Here is a 15,143-nt window from a genome sequence, read left to right as displayed (position 1 = left end):
CATTCATAGTCGCTGCTCCAAATCACTCCGTATTTAGATGAAGGTCAACTTTTTCAACTTTTTCAACATATTTGTCTCACCCCTCCGTTTTCTCTCAAAAAACGGAGGGGTGAGACAAATATGTTTCACCAATATAAAAAAAAATGAGATAATATTTCATAAATAAATTCATTCTAGTCATAGTTGAAGCCTACCACCTGCCCCCTAGATGCTGTTCCTGCCAGGATTTTGAAGGAGGCTATTGACATCATAGGACCCATCCTTGTCCAATTCATAAACAGCTGTTTTAGGGTGGGTGCTGTTCCCGCTGCTCTGAAACACGCTATTGTTAGACCGCTGCTCAAGAAACCCAACTTTGATCCCTCCATACTCTCCAACTTCTGTCCTATATCTAACCTGTCATTTCTGTCTAAGTTGATGGAGAAGCTTGTTTTCACGCAGCTTCAGTCTCACCTTCAACTGCACGGCATTGGTGATACATTTCAGTCCGGTTTCGGGTCAAGACATAGCACTGAATCAGCGCTATTGAGGGTCCATAATGACATTCTTGGAGCCCTGGATGGTAAAAGCTCTGTGGTTTTGGTGTTACTGGACCTAACCGCTGCATTTGACACCGTGGATCATGCCATCCTCATCTCTCGTCTTCAACATGTTGTTGGTCTGCAGGGTGCGGTGCTAAATTGGTTCTCATCATACCTCACTAACAGAACCTTTTCAGTAATGCTTAATGATTATTCTTCCTCGGTTGCTCCTCTGTCATCTGGTGTGCCTCAAGGATCTATTCTTGGTCCTACTCTGTTCTCACTCTATATGCTGCCACTTGGTCAACTCATCTCCAATCACAACGTTCAATTTCATTTTTATGCTGACGATCTCCAGATCTATCTTCCTGTGATTCTGAGTAATCGGTCTGCATTGGACCCGCACCATAATTGCCTTCAGGATATCAAACAGTGGCTTTCCCAGAACTTCCTTCATCTGAATGAAGAAAAGACTGAGTACATCCTGTTTAGCCCAGATTCACCCAGCAGTTCTCTTAGTTTTGGTCCTCTAACACCTCAGTTTGCTCCTACCGTGCGTAACCTGGGTGTTATTTTTGACAAGAGTATGCACTTCGATAAGCAGATCAGTGCAGTAGTGAAGGCGAGCTTTTACCAGCTAAGACTACTCAGCAAGGTCAAATCATTTTTGTCTCAAGCTGACCTTGAAAAAGCTATACATGCCTTCATCAGCTCAAGGATTGATTACTGTAATGCTCTCTACACTGGACTTAATCAATCACTTCTCAATCGGCTTCAAATGGCACAAAATGCGGCAGCACGTCTTCTCTCCAACAATTCCAAACACTCACACATCACCCCTGTTCTCCACTCGCTTCACTCGTTTCCGGTGCGGTTTAGGGTGGAGTATAAGGTCCTTCTCTTTGTGTTTAAGGCCATCAATGGTCTGGCCCCGGCCTACCTCACAGAATTAATAAAGGTCTACCAACCAGCCAGATATCTCCGCTCCTCTGGACATACCTCTCTGGTCACTCCCAAATACAAATATGAGAAGTTTGGAGGCCGGTCATTTGCCATCAAGGGACCAAAGCTGTGGAACGCACTTCCTGCACACTTACGACCCATCACTGTGCTGAGTGTTTTTAAATCGCAGTTGAAAACTCATTAATTCATACAAGCTTTTAACATGTAGACCCTGTTTCAACTGCTATTTTATGTTCATTGTGTTCTTATTGATTTTACTTTTTATTGTTGTTTCACTGGAAAGCACCTTGTGCTCCTTTTGGCTGTTGTAAGGTGCTCTATAAATAAAATTTGATTGATTGATTGATTGATTGATTGATTGATTGATTGATCTTTGAACAAATACAAAATCCAATGCAAATGACACATCTCTGTAATGTTTTTAGAGATTTTAGTTTGCTCAAAAATAAAAGAGAGGATTGCATTTGTATACAATAGTATGTCTAGAATCGATTTTATTTAAAGGTGCAGTGCACGATGTTTGAGAAATGCTTCAGAAAACTGAGTCGACTAACAAAACAAATGTGTAGCCAATGAGCAGAAAGGGGCGTGTCTTGTCAATATGCAGCAGAGAGAGTGTTCAGTGCACATGTATGGCATTAGCAGAAAGCGATTGAAACATCGACATAGCGGATACCTGCCGTTACCTCTGCCTCGGGTTCTAGGTGTTGAACGTCGTCTTCTGCGTGAAACTGGGCTAAACCTTTCACGGTACAACACACAGTACTACAAAAACAAATAGTATTACTCATTGAGGTCATTTATTGATAAAAATATCCCCTCGGCCAGCTGCCCCAGCAGGTTCCACCATAATAGTTGCCTGGGTTGCGTATGTATGTGTGGGGCGGAGCTATCAAAACAGGGGTGACACCCATTTGGGTTAGGGGCGTGTTTGTTTAGGTGATTTCAAATGTCAACATTGGCTTTCAAACATCGTTCACCCACCTTTGTGAAATATGATGGTTCATATTTTTCTCTCTAATTGCTTTCTGTTTGAGAGTCGAGATTTCTGTTGCAAAGGAGATTGGTCTATTTGGAGGAATGTTAGATGTGTTTGTTTAGTTTTGTAAGAAATGTATCTCCATATATCATCTATCCATCACAAAGCTGGAGTAACATTAACTTTATTGGAGTTGGAGGTAGTGTGTGTGGGATCCTGCAGTAGGTATGGAGTAGTGTGGGTGTTGGGGAACTCAGGGATTAAGGAGGGATTGTTGATAATGTGCCATGTTTTACAGCTAGTGTTTAAGACACAGGAAGTATTTAGAAATCTAACGTCTCTTGCTATCTTTTGTGGACTTTAATACCAGATGTCTCACGCTGCTACCAGTGCCTTGTGTCGCTCCATAAAGCTGCAGTGTGAGTTGTATCCTTCACGACAGATCGCCATCTGCTTGGACCCGTACTGCGGCCTCGGCTTCGCTCTCTGGTGCCTCTGCAGGTCAGACACACATGTACACACACACACACGCACACACACACACACAATTCTATTTTGTTTCTGTAGTGCCTTTATAAAGGACATTGTCACAAATCAGTGTTAAATATAAAACACACACACACTAAATGTTGACACAAAAATTTTATACAAAAGCTGCTGATATATTAGGAAACAACACAAAAAAAAAATTTACACCACTGAGAAATTACGTCATTCTTTATTCTTTTCTGGATTGTTCTCTGATTTTCACCTTAAACACACTCAGAGCTCCCAGACACATGATTCACTAATGTCGCTGTGACACAGAGAGAATGCTGTGCCTGGGAACAGAGTCCCAGAGATAAAGAGACTCCCGGATTGTTCACAGATACGAATAGGGCAAATGTTTTCCTGTTGTGTTGATCAGATGTCCACGCCTTAGTCTTTTTAAATAAAAGAATGAGCTGAATCTGTTTACCTCAATCTGACTTTGAAGAGAACTGGAATTGAACAGTAAACAGTAGCTGCAAATGAACAGTTCAACAGCATTAACAGTTTAATATTGATATAGTTATCCCAGGGGTCAGATATAATAATAATAATAATAATAATAATAATCATAATAATCATAATAATAATAATAATAATAATAATTACTGTGTGTGTGTGCAGTGTATACTCAGGACACCAGTCTGTTCTGGTTCCTCCTCTGGAGTTGGAGAGTAACGTGTCTGTGTGGCTCTCGGCTGTGAGTCAGTATAAAGTTCGCGTCACCTTCTGCTCGTACTCAGTGATGGATATGTGCACTAAAGGCCTGGGCTCTCAGACTGAAGCTCTGCGGGTTAGTACACTTCTCTCTCTCTTACTCACTCACACACACACACATCCACACACACACACACACATCCACACACACACACACACACACACACACACTCACACACAAACTCATTCTTCCTGTCTTTTGGTTGGAAATGAAAACAAATCAAGAGGGTAAACAGCTGTTAACGAGGCCTAATGGCTTTATTCTGTTATTATTATTATTTAGAAAATGGTGACAGATATCATGAAGGATTTTATATTAGAGTAGTTGGGATTGTTTGGGCATATTGTATACAGTTTTTTTTTTTATCAATTAATTAATTAATTAATTCAGTTATTTTATTATACCAGGCTGCATGGAGTCATTTTCTAGTGCCACATATAAACATACTAATATTATAATAAGTATAATATATATATATATATATATATATATATATATATATATATATATATATATATATATATATATATATATATATATATATATACATACATATATATATTCATATGTATATATGTATGTATATATATATATATATATATATATATATATATATATATATATATCACTTTTAAAAATATGTTATTAATTAGTAAAATGTTAAGTCACCTTGTTACTTGTTTATGTTTATAGTTTATATATTTACCCCCTGTTTGTCCATGTCATCAGTTACGAAACATCAACCTGTCGTGTGTGCGCACCTGCATGGTGGTAGCCGAGGAGAGACCTCGAATCGCTCTCACTCAGTCTTTTTCAAAGATCTTTAAGGATCTGGGCCTCTCGCCTCGAGCTGTCAGCACCACCTTCGGCTGCAGAGTCAACGTGGCCATCTGCCTTCAGGTGAGGAGGGGTGCCATTACTTTTGTATTTACTTATTTCCGACTAAATAGCTTGATTCCTGTTATTATATTGAATCGGTCCTGAGTACGTAAACTGAGATCTGATTTTATACATTAAAAATCTAAGAATATTTAATTTCTTATAATCATTAATGAATTTTTTTGTTTGTTTATTGTAATCATATTTCAGGTGACATATTAATAATAAATTATTTTAAATGTGATGATTGATTTCTTAGCATCATGTCTGTGTTCTCATTTTTCTTTTTCTTTTCCCTTACACTGTCTGTCTTTATGTGGGGTTTTGTGTGTTTTGGGGTATTGTGTGTGTGTTTGTGTGTGTTTGTGTGTGTGTGTGTGTGTGTGTGTGTCCCACTCCGTCAGCCCAACAGACTGGGCAACCTGGCTGATCAGGTACAGTGTGTAGAGGGGAAGAGTGTCTACAGTCTGCTTTTTATTTGTGCTTCTCTGATTGTGCGTCTCTCACTGTGTGTGTGTGTGTGTGTGTGTGTATGAGGGAGGGGGGTCCTCAGTGTGTAAGTTTTTATGTGTAGCTTATTTGCATGTTATAGGAAGCTGCTTTACGCTGTCTGTGATTTAGTACAGTTTCTCTGTACTCTGTATCTCTGATATGTTGTACACATAAAGAATAAATTATAGCTCCACATCATTATCGATATCGATCATTTCTAATAAAATATTCTAAAAATAATTTCACTTCTTCACTCACAATTCACTTATGTATATACGAAGTATTATGCATGGGTAAAAAACAATGGGTAAAAAAAAAGCCTCTGATTTTAATGCCTCTGATTTGATGAATCCTGATTGGAGTTTTCACTTAATGCAATATCAAGTGCAATCTTGCAAGATTTTTTTTTTATTTCTTTTTAAAGCTGAGTTGCTCTGCCATGCTGGTAATCTGTTTATCTTGGCAGTGGCTTAAAATACTGGCTTGCTGGAAAAAGTGGAGAAAATCTAAAGTTTTTTAGTAACTTTTATATCTAAAATTTTATATTATATAACTTCTATATTAGAAATATATATATATATATATATATATATATATATATATATATATATATATATATATATATATTTTGACGGTAGCAATGCGACTCCGACAATAACCTATTCATTTATTCCAGCATTAAGCCATGTCATTTAAAGATGCACTATGTGGCCAAAGGTTTGTGGACGCTTGACCATCACACTCGAATAATAAGCATTTTGCTCTCTTTTCTTCGAAGAATTTCCACTAGAGCATAGCTGTGGAGATCCAACCACAAGATCAATAGTTAGATCAGACACCGATGTCACTATTCCAGCTGTGGTGGAATGTATATATACTGTAGGTAAATAGAGTTGAAATAGAAAATATAGCACATGCAAAGATTTTTCTTATTGTAAATAGTTTGATGTGTGTGTGTGTGTGTGTGTGTGGGAGGTAGAAATGTGTCCTGGTTCAGTAAAACTCCTCTGAGTTGTTCCTCAGGATCCGTGATGGAAGCGGTTCATCCTGAAGGTGTTCCGAGGAGTTGAGTCAGGTTTTTTATCTGTTATGTCTTCACAGACCTCACCTTGTAGACACGGACATTGTGATGCCAGTATCCACAAACTTTTGTCCATATGCAATAGTGTATGGGTTAATGGTAGATTATTTGACCTTGTCTTTTAAAGGTTAACTCTGGTCGAGCCCTGGTTATGGCCTGTACTATCAATCACTGGTTGTAATAGTGCTTGGGCTGCTTATAAAGCAACTGTTTTTGTTCATGCTGCAGTCTTTTATTTCTAACTCTGTTCAAATACTGTTTCTAACATGCCATCGTCAGCTGTGTATTCGCTACGTCCAACAAGTGACGTATCAGTAGACAGAGCATACTGTTGTGGTTATAGGTTACCACATAGAAGTGGAATATTTTTCTGATAACACTGTGGTCTGAAGTGTGTTACTGCACTTATACCACAGAGAAAACTTTAGATTTATTTGTTATTTTACTGAACAGCACGTCGTACTTTATATAGAACTATTTATATTTAATGTTCTGGAACGTCCAAAAGACAAGTCAGTTCCTGTAATCCCTTACATTTGTCTCTTTTGTTTACTCACTACCATTTACGTTATTCTCTCTCTTGAAGTTAATGAGCCAAAAAAGAATCGTCACGCGACTTAAGAAACTCGATAGCGGAAACTCCTCTGTCTTAAAGCACTAACTCTTTCTGTGGACATGCAATTGATACAGTTATGTATTACGGTATGTTAACAAGCTGAAGTATAACATAAAAACAAAAAGTACAGGAACCTGAGAAGCGTCATCGGTAATGTCGACAGGTTCGGTTTGCACATATCAAATTACATCTTATATCTTTAAAATAGTAAGCATGCTCCATCCACCAATATGCAAATTCCATTAGAACACAGTAACTTAAGTTCTTCTTCTTATAGCCCCTTCCTGATGAAGTAGTTTATCAAACTTTCACTTAATAAACCTTCCTTAACGTGGTCAAACAGATCCGTCTGAACGGACGCCAATAAGGGCATGTTAAACTCTGTATTTGAAAACGTGTAGCCGAGTGATTTTTTGCTGTTGCTGCTGTGCACCTGGAAAAGTAAACTAGTCAGCGCTTTTCAATATGCGGATGCCACTAACACAGACTGCATAGCTGTTTAGAGTAGCTAAAGATTTAAATACCGTCGTCTTCTTGTAGTCGAGGCTGGTATAACCTTCTCCTTTTCTGCAGTATTTTTCCACCTGGTCCTATAAGGGGTAAGGGTTAAAAAATTCCTGAAGGACCCGATCGAAGTTAAAATAACACCCATTTATATCCAGATTTTATCATCTGGTACTCAACGGTAAAGCCAAAAATCTAAAATAAGTGTTGGTTGAAAATTATTGTTAGCAATAACAAATAAATAACTTGCTGTATACACTGCAATTCGTGCATTTTTTGGGGGAAATATTTATTACGAACCTGAAATTGTCCCTTTTTTCAGTAGATTCACTTCAGGTGTTATCGGAATCTCAATTATTTTAAGTAATGTCCGTATTAAACTGTGCAGTATATTGTATTGATGTAATATACTGTGTTGTACTGAAGTTGAAATGATCTTTTTAGTTCTGGAAAAACTTCATTCTGAAAGATGGAAGTTATGGGATTTGGTCCTTCAGATATCTGTGTCATAGTAAAGAGTTTATTTTCCAGATTAATTCCATTCTTCCCATGCAGGGTACAGCTGGTCCTGATCCCACCACTGTCTATGTGGACATGAGAGCACTTCGACATGACAGGTGAGTCCCTTCAGCAATGTCAGATGACACCAGAGATGAGGAGAAAATGATTTATGAGTGTTTTAGTGTTTGTTGTATTGTCATAATAATAATATATATAATGTGAGTTAGTGATGGTGTTTGATGTATAATGTGGGTTAGTGACGGTGTTTGGTGTATAATGTGAGTTAGTGATGGTGTTTGATGTATAATGTGGGTTAGTGATGGTGTTTGGTGTATAATGTGAGTTAGTGATGGTGTTTGATGTATAATGTGGTTTAATGATGGTGTTTGATGTATAATGTGGGTTAGTGATGGTGTTTGGTGTATAATGTGGGTTGGTGATGGTGTTTGGTGTATAATGTGAGATAGTGATGGTGTTTGGTGTACTGTATAATGTGGGTTAATGATGGTGTTTGATGTATAATGTGGGTTAATGGTGGTGTTTGGTGTATAATGGTGATGGTGTTTGATGTATAATGTGGGTTAGTGATGGTGTTTGATGTATAATGTGGGTTAGTGATGGTGTTTGATGTATAATGTGGGTTAGTGATGGTGTTTGATGTATAATGTGGGTTAATGATGGTGTTTTTATGTATAATGTGGGTTAATGATGGTGTTTGATGTGTAATCTGGGTTAATGAAGGATTTGATGTATAATGTGGGTTAGTGATGGTGTTTGATGTATAATGTGGGTTAGTGATGGTGTTTGATGTATAATGTGGGTTAGTGATGGATTTGATGTATAATGTGGGTTAATGATGGTGTTTGATGTATAATGTGGGTTAATGATGGTGTTTGATGTACTGTATAATGTGGGTTAATGATGGTGTTTGATGTATAATGTGGGTTAGTGATGGTGTTTGATGTATAATGTGGGTTAATGATGGTGTTTGATGTATAATGTGGTTTAGTGACGGTGTTTGATGTATAATGTGGTTTAGTGACGGTGTTTGATGTATAATGTGGGTTAATGATGGTGTTTTTATGTATAATGTGGGTTAGTGATGGTGTTTGATGTTTAATGTGGGTTAATGATGGTGTTTGATGTATAATGTGGGTTAATGATGGTGTTTTTATGTATAATGTGGGTTAATGATGGTGTTTTTATGTATAATGTGGGTTAATGATGGTGTTTGATGTGTAATCTGGGTTAATGAAGGATTTGATGTATAATGTGAGTTAATGAATTTTATCCATGGAAAAAAATCACTGTAACTGCTACTCTCAGTTGTGTTATTATTTAATAGTGTGTCAAAAAAACATGGATATTTTTTACCTGTTTCAGAGTGCGTTTAGTTGAAAGAGGCTCCCCACACAGCCTGCCCCTGATGGAGTCAGGGAAGGTGAGAAAACAAGAAAACACACACAGACACACACACACGCACAAATTCATCAGTTCCATATTTCTCTCTCAGTCTCTGTAGGTTTTATTTCTAACTGTTCTATGCTCAATCATAGTAATTTTTTGTCTTCTGTTCACACATCCACTCTCCCAGTAATTTCCCGGGAACTGTACTTGTCCCCGGGTTGGAGAAGAATTTCGGCATAACTGTGTAAAATGGCACACACTATACAGATCTACCCTTTTCCCACATATTCCCTGCCTGCATGTGCTTGTTTTGGATAAGTGTATGTCTATACTGTATGTTGTGTGTTTTCTCCTACAGATCCTGCCTGGTGTGAAAGTAATTATAGCTCACACAGAGACCAAAGGACCGCTCGGAGACTCTCATCTTGGAGAGGCGAGTTTATTATCAGCACAATAAACATTTATAACCTCAACCAATAACATTGCTTTGTGGCATCGTGTGAATGTGTTTGTGTTTGTATAAGAAAACTGAAAGGTTATACATTTGGGCTAAAAGTAGGTGATTGTGGTCATTAAACAGATCTGGGTTAGCAGCCCCCACAATGCCGCAGGATACTACACAGTTTACGGTGAGGAGGCGCTGCACGCTGATCACTTCTGCACTAAGCTGAGTTTCGGTGACACGCAAACCGTGTGGGCGCGAACAGGATACCTGGGCTTTTTGCGCAGGACTGAGCTCACTGATGCCAGTGGAGGTAAACAAGCTGCACAAGGAGCAGAGTTACACTTATAAGCTTCTCTCTCTCTCTCTCTCTCTCTCTCTCTCTCTATCTATCTATCTCTTACTCAATCCCATTCTCTGCAGCTGTGGTCATGAACTGACACTTAAAATAGTTCACAATACAACTCTTCTTTTTTTTCTGTCTTTCTGTTGTTCTTTTATTGAAACTACATGTTTTACTAACTGTATTTTGAGCTTTACAGTGTGTGTTTGTTAAGCCTTTTTAATCTCTTTTGAAGTATTGAATGTTTAAAGCAGGGGTGGCCAACCAGTCAGAGACCAAGAGCCACATTTTTTACTGTGTTACCGCAAAGAACCACATCATACACATGGGCACACATGAACATCACCTTTTTTTTTTCCTGCCATTTTGAGAGCGAACTTGACACAAATTGTTTACTCAAATGATCTTGCTCCTACTGGGAAACTTTGAGGTATTTTCATCCCACTCACATGCGCTTTTGACGACAATACCGTATTGAACTCAAGCGAAGCGAACACGCACAATAAAAAGACACAAATACAAACCATTATGAACGTAAGAGCCGCATGAAACCGGGCAAAGAGACGCATGTGACTCGGGAGCCGCGGGTTGGCCACCCCGGTTTAGAGGGTGCCAACATTTATAGTGTGACTCCATGCTATTGCAATAGAGAATCAACAATTTTCTATTTTTTTAAATTAACAGATAAAATAATAAAATTTAAAAAATAACTGAAGGGGAAAGGACAGGGGACTTGAAAGACACTTATTCGTTATTGGCATTGGTTACTTTCTGGTCTTGTGAGCCAATTTTAAACATGTAGGTGAAATTGTGCTCCATTTGCTCAGTATATAAATGAAGGGGCGACATAATTATGCATTAGCAGTCACAGTAAAAACTTTGCCTTGTCCTTTTCCTACTGTTGCATGGTGCACATCTAAAGAAATCGCTATCTTGTTCACAAGATGGCGCCTTTGTTCGGCTCTGCTGTCGCTCCTTTTCTGTATTCTCTGTTTTCTCGTATATATTTGTGATCGTACTTGTATAATTTGTTGCTGTATCAGCCCTGTCAGCTAACTATTGTGTGTCGGCCGCTATTAAGTATGATCGGCACACGTTGTTTCATATCAGAGACCTTATTATGGAGGACTATGGTAATTGGACCTGGTACAAACCGATTTTCTCGCCCGTCTTTGAGTGCTCGTTGACGTCGCTGGAGTATTTACTGCTGTCTAAGGGACGCGGACGGAGGAAAAAGCTAGGCTCCAGAGCGGGTGTCCAGACGAGGTTGAGGAGATACCGGGTATCTTCGTTTACCCCGAGTGGGTCCGGACTGGAACAGGTAGAGCGGTGCCTGCGGCAGGTTCCAATCAGCGCGTCGGGATATGGTGCAGTCGTAGTCACACCACCTCTCTACGAAGTACACTACAGCCGAGCTTTTCCAACTCGACAGGCCCAGATTCCGGGCTTACGGGAGCGTGTCCTGCGCCCCGTGTCTCTTTGTGGGGAAAGAAATGGAGCGGAACCTATTGCCCATACGCCCAGTCAGCTGGAGTTAACGTAAACCTGTTTCGGGTTGCCTTGCTGAACGCTCGCTCTATAGCGAATAAAGCGTTTATATTGAATGATGGCAGCGTGAGTCGGATTACGTCCATCTGAATGAACTCCGTCCTCCGGGCTGTTCTGTGTTTGGTACAGCACGCAAAACAGGTCGTGGAGGTGGACTTGCCATTGTGCACTGTGACTGTTTCTCTTGTAGGCAACTGAGTCAGGATTCCTTCAGCTCGTTTGAACACCAAATGCCTAAGGTTGGCACTGCAAAGTCTTTTTATTGTGTTTTAATTTATAGACCTCCTGGCCCTGCGCGTGTGTTTTTAGATGAGTTTGCTGAGTTTTTATCTAATATTATTAAATTGGAGTCTGTGTTAATAGTTGGTGATTTTAACATTCACATAGATGACGCTTCCTGTAACACGGCATTAGAGCTATTATCTTTGACCGAGTCTTTTAACTTTACACAGCATGTCTCTGGTTCCACACATACAAAGGGCCATACATTGGACATCTAGTTTGGGCCTGTGTGTGGATCAAATATCTATTAACGATATTCAAGTGAGTGATCACTGTTGTATTTTCTTTAATCTGTCTTTATATTTGGAGTCCGATCCATCTAAGGTGAGCACTCAACGACGTATTATAAATCAAGTTGCTGTTGATAAGTTTTGTTTTTTATTTGATCCTAGTTCTTTTATTGAGTGTACTGATGCTGAGTCATTAGTTCAGTCATTTAATAATCATTGTGTGTCTGTTTTAAATAATGTGGCACCGCTTAAACGCAGTCTTATTTCCCCACAAAAACATTGTCCTTGGCTGAATGAAAGCATCTTTAGTCTCAGGAGAAATTGTCGTAAAGTGGAGCGTTTATGGAAAACCTCTAATCTTGAAGTACACAGGTTACATTTTAAGAATCTGATCATAGCTCTCAATGTTATGATTAAACAGGCCAGATCTGATGAATCATAGCTCTCAATGTTATGATTAAACAGGCCAGATCTGATTATTTCACAAATCTTATTGTTGCAAATAAGAAAAATCCTAAAGTTCTGTTTGACGCCATTAAAAATATTGTTTTGCCCTCCTTTATTGTATTGTTCTCCTCTCCACTCTTGGGACCGTTTTTCTCCTGTCAGTCTACAGGACATTAAGGTTTTATTAAAAAAGATGAAACCTTCTTCTAGCCCCGTTGACATTGTCCCAACGACTCTACTGTTAAATGCTACTAATACGCTTGCTCCCTGTCTGTTAAATATGATAAACTTGTCTCTTTCTACTGGCACGGTCCCATGGCCCTTCTTTTTTAAACAAGCTGTAGTGAACCCCACTCTAAAAAAGCCAAACCTGGATCCTTCTGACCCAATAAACTACCGGCCCATATCTAAACTGCCGTTCATCTCCAAAATTTAAGAAAAAGTGGTAGCTAATCAACTGTCCACTTATCTGCATTACCATGAAATCTTGGACAAGTTTCAATCAGGTTTCCGCAAAGTGCACTCAACTGAGACAGCTCTTCTTAAAGTGTCAAGTAACATTTTGATGGCAGCAGATGCGGGTCAGTACACAGTGTGGGTTTTACTGGATCTAACCTCAGCGTTTGATACAGTTGACCATAAAATTTTGCTAAAGTGTTTGCAAAATGTTATTGGTTTATCTGGGTCTGTACTCCAGTGGTTTTCTTCTTATCTTACTGATAGAACTTTTTCTGTTGTGATAAATCAGATCATGTCCGACACTGTGCCTCACTCATATGGGGTACCACAGGGATCAGTTTTAGGTCCTTTGCTGTTTTTACTGTATATGACACCTCTTGCTCAGAAAATTCAGTGTTTTAAGCATGTGTCCTATCACATATATGATGATGATATTCAGTTATACTGTTCTTTCAGGGAGTCTGAGTTTCACTTGCTGTCTAGCCTGTTGGAGTGTCTGTCTTGTATTAAGGAGTGGTTGTGCAGTAACTACCTTCAACTAAATCCGAAAAAGACAGAAACTTTGATCATTGCCCCAGATAAGAAAATTCCACAGATCAGTCAACATCTTGGTTCTTTGGGCTCTTCTGTTCAGTCAAACCTCAGGAACCTCTGTGTTGTATTTGATCAATCCATGTCTTTAGATCAACATTCAGGACAGATGGTTAAAAGCTGTTTTTATCACTTACGGAATGTTTCTAAAATGAGGAAAATGTTATCCAATGTAGATTTAGAGATGATTATACATGCTTTTATCTCTTCGCGTTTGGACTATTGTAATTCACTCTTTACTTGTCTTAACAAACATGCTTTAAATCGTCTTCAGATTGTTCAGAATTCAGCAGCGAGGATTTTAACTGGAACCAGCAGAAGATCCCACATCACACCGGTTTTATACTCTCTTCACTGGTTACCAATCAAATATAGAATTGATTTTAAAATTTTGGTCCTCACTTATAGAGCCCTTCATGGGAATGCTCCTGAGTACATTTCTGACCTGTTGACCCCTTATGGCTCTTCGAGAGCATTGAGGTCATCAGGTCAAAATCTGCTTGTGGTCCCTAAAACCCATTTTAAAACTCGGGGGGATCTTTCTTTTCAGTCTGTGGCCCCCAGACTGTGGAACTGGGCTTTTATGGTGTTTTATTATTTTAGAGTTGAAGTTTACTGTCTCTAATAATTTCTTTTTTTTACTTTGCAAGAATGTTTTATTGTACATTTAAGTTTTATTGTTATATTTTGTAAAGCACTTTGTGATTTTATCTGTGAAAGGTTCTATATAAATAAACTTTACTTACTTACTTACTTACAAATGCCAGAGTTTTAACAATCAAGAAAGTATTTTCTTGTTAGAAACACTGGCACACTGTGATGTGAATCTTGTGACAGTTTTTATCTTGTAAGAAAACCCGACTAAAAAAAAGAAATTATTAATGTCAATGTTGGTTAGTGACATTAAAAACATAATTTTAACGGATAATGTTGTTAATCTTAATGCAATTCCCAAAATTGTTTGTGTGTGTGTGTGTGTGTAGAACGGCATGATGCCCTGTATGTAGTAGGATCTCTGGATGAGACACTTGAGCTCAGAGGGATGCGTTATCACCCCATTGATATCGAAACCTCTGTCATCAGATCACACAAGAGCATCGCTGAGTGGTGAGAAAAAACACACTCACACTCTCTCTCTCTCTCTCTCTCTCTCTCTCTCTCTCTCTCACACACACACACACACACACACACACACACACACACACACACACACACACACACACACACACACACACACACAAACACTCTCTCTCCCTTCATGAATTTTAATCCAGCTCTTTTCAGCTGTGGTCATTAACCGACACTGAATACCGACACACGGTGACATCTGTTTTGAAGTGGTCCACTTTAAGTGTTTACTGTATATACTTAATAATAATTAAACCATTATCAGATTGCAGCAGTGATCGGATTGTTCAGTTGTTCCATTATAATAAGATTATCCAACACATGTATACAGAGGGGGGGGGCACGGTGGCTTAGTGGTTAGCACGTTCGCCTCACACCTCCAGGGTTGGGGGTTCGATTCCCACCTCCGCCTTGTGTGTGTGGAGTTTGCATGTTCTCCCCGTGCCTCAGGGGTTTCCTCCGGGTACTCCGGTTTCCTCCCCCA

General features: G+C 39.0%; 1 protein-coding gene across 4 annotated transcripts in view; it reads left to right on the top strand.

Annotated features, from left to right (window-relative positions):
• The window catches only part of dip2a (disco-interacting protein 2 homolog A), a 131,678-nt gene that overhangs the window by 110,577 nt on the left and 5,958 nt on the right, over positions 1-15,143 (top strand). For 2 of the 4 annotated variants that reach the window (XM_060876995.1, XM_060876993.1), the window contains exons 30-38: positions 2,834-2,964; positions 3,616-3,784; positions 4,439-4,609; positions 4,993-5,022; positions 7,837-7,898; positions 9,166-9,223; positions 9,548-9,622; positions 9,770-9,944; positions 14,515-14,638. In XM_060876995.1, coding sequence (XP_060732978.1) covers positions 2,834-2,964; positions 3,616-3,784; positions 4,439-4,609; positions 4,993-5,022; positions 7,837-7,898; positions 9,166-9,223; positions 9,548-9,622; positions 9,770-9,944; positions 14,515-14,638 — 995 coding nt within the window. Of the gene's footprint in view, positions 1-2,833; positions 2,965-3,615; positions 3,785-4,438; positions 4,610-4,992; positions 5,023-7,836; positions 7,899-9,165; positions 9,224-9,547; positions 9,623-9,769; positions 9,945-14,514; positions 14,639-15,143 lie in introns of those variants that run through there. The other 2 variants (XM_060876994.1, XR_009648981.1) reach the window with 2 other exon arrangements.

The sequence above is a fragment of the Tachysurus vachellii genome, chromosome 8, assembly GCF_030014155.1.
Source record: "Tachysurus vachellii isolate PV-2020 chromosome 8, HZAU_Pvac_v1, whole genome shotgun sequence".
Taxonomy (NCBI): Eukaryota; Metazoa; Chordata; class Actinopteri; order Siluriformes; family Bagridae; genus Tachysurus; species Tachysurus vachellii.
Note: the sequence above shows the minus strand (reverse complement) of the source record. Positions and strands in the feature narration are given on the sequence as shown.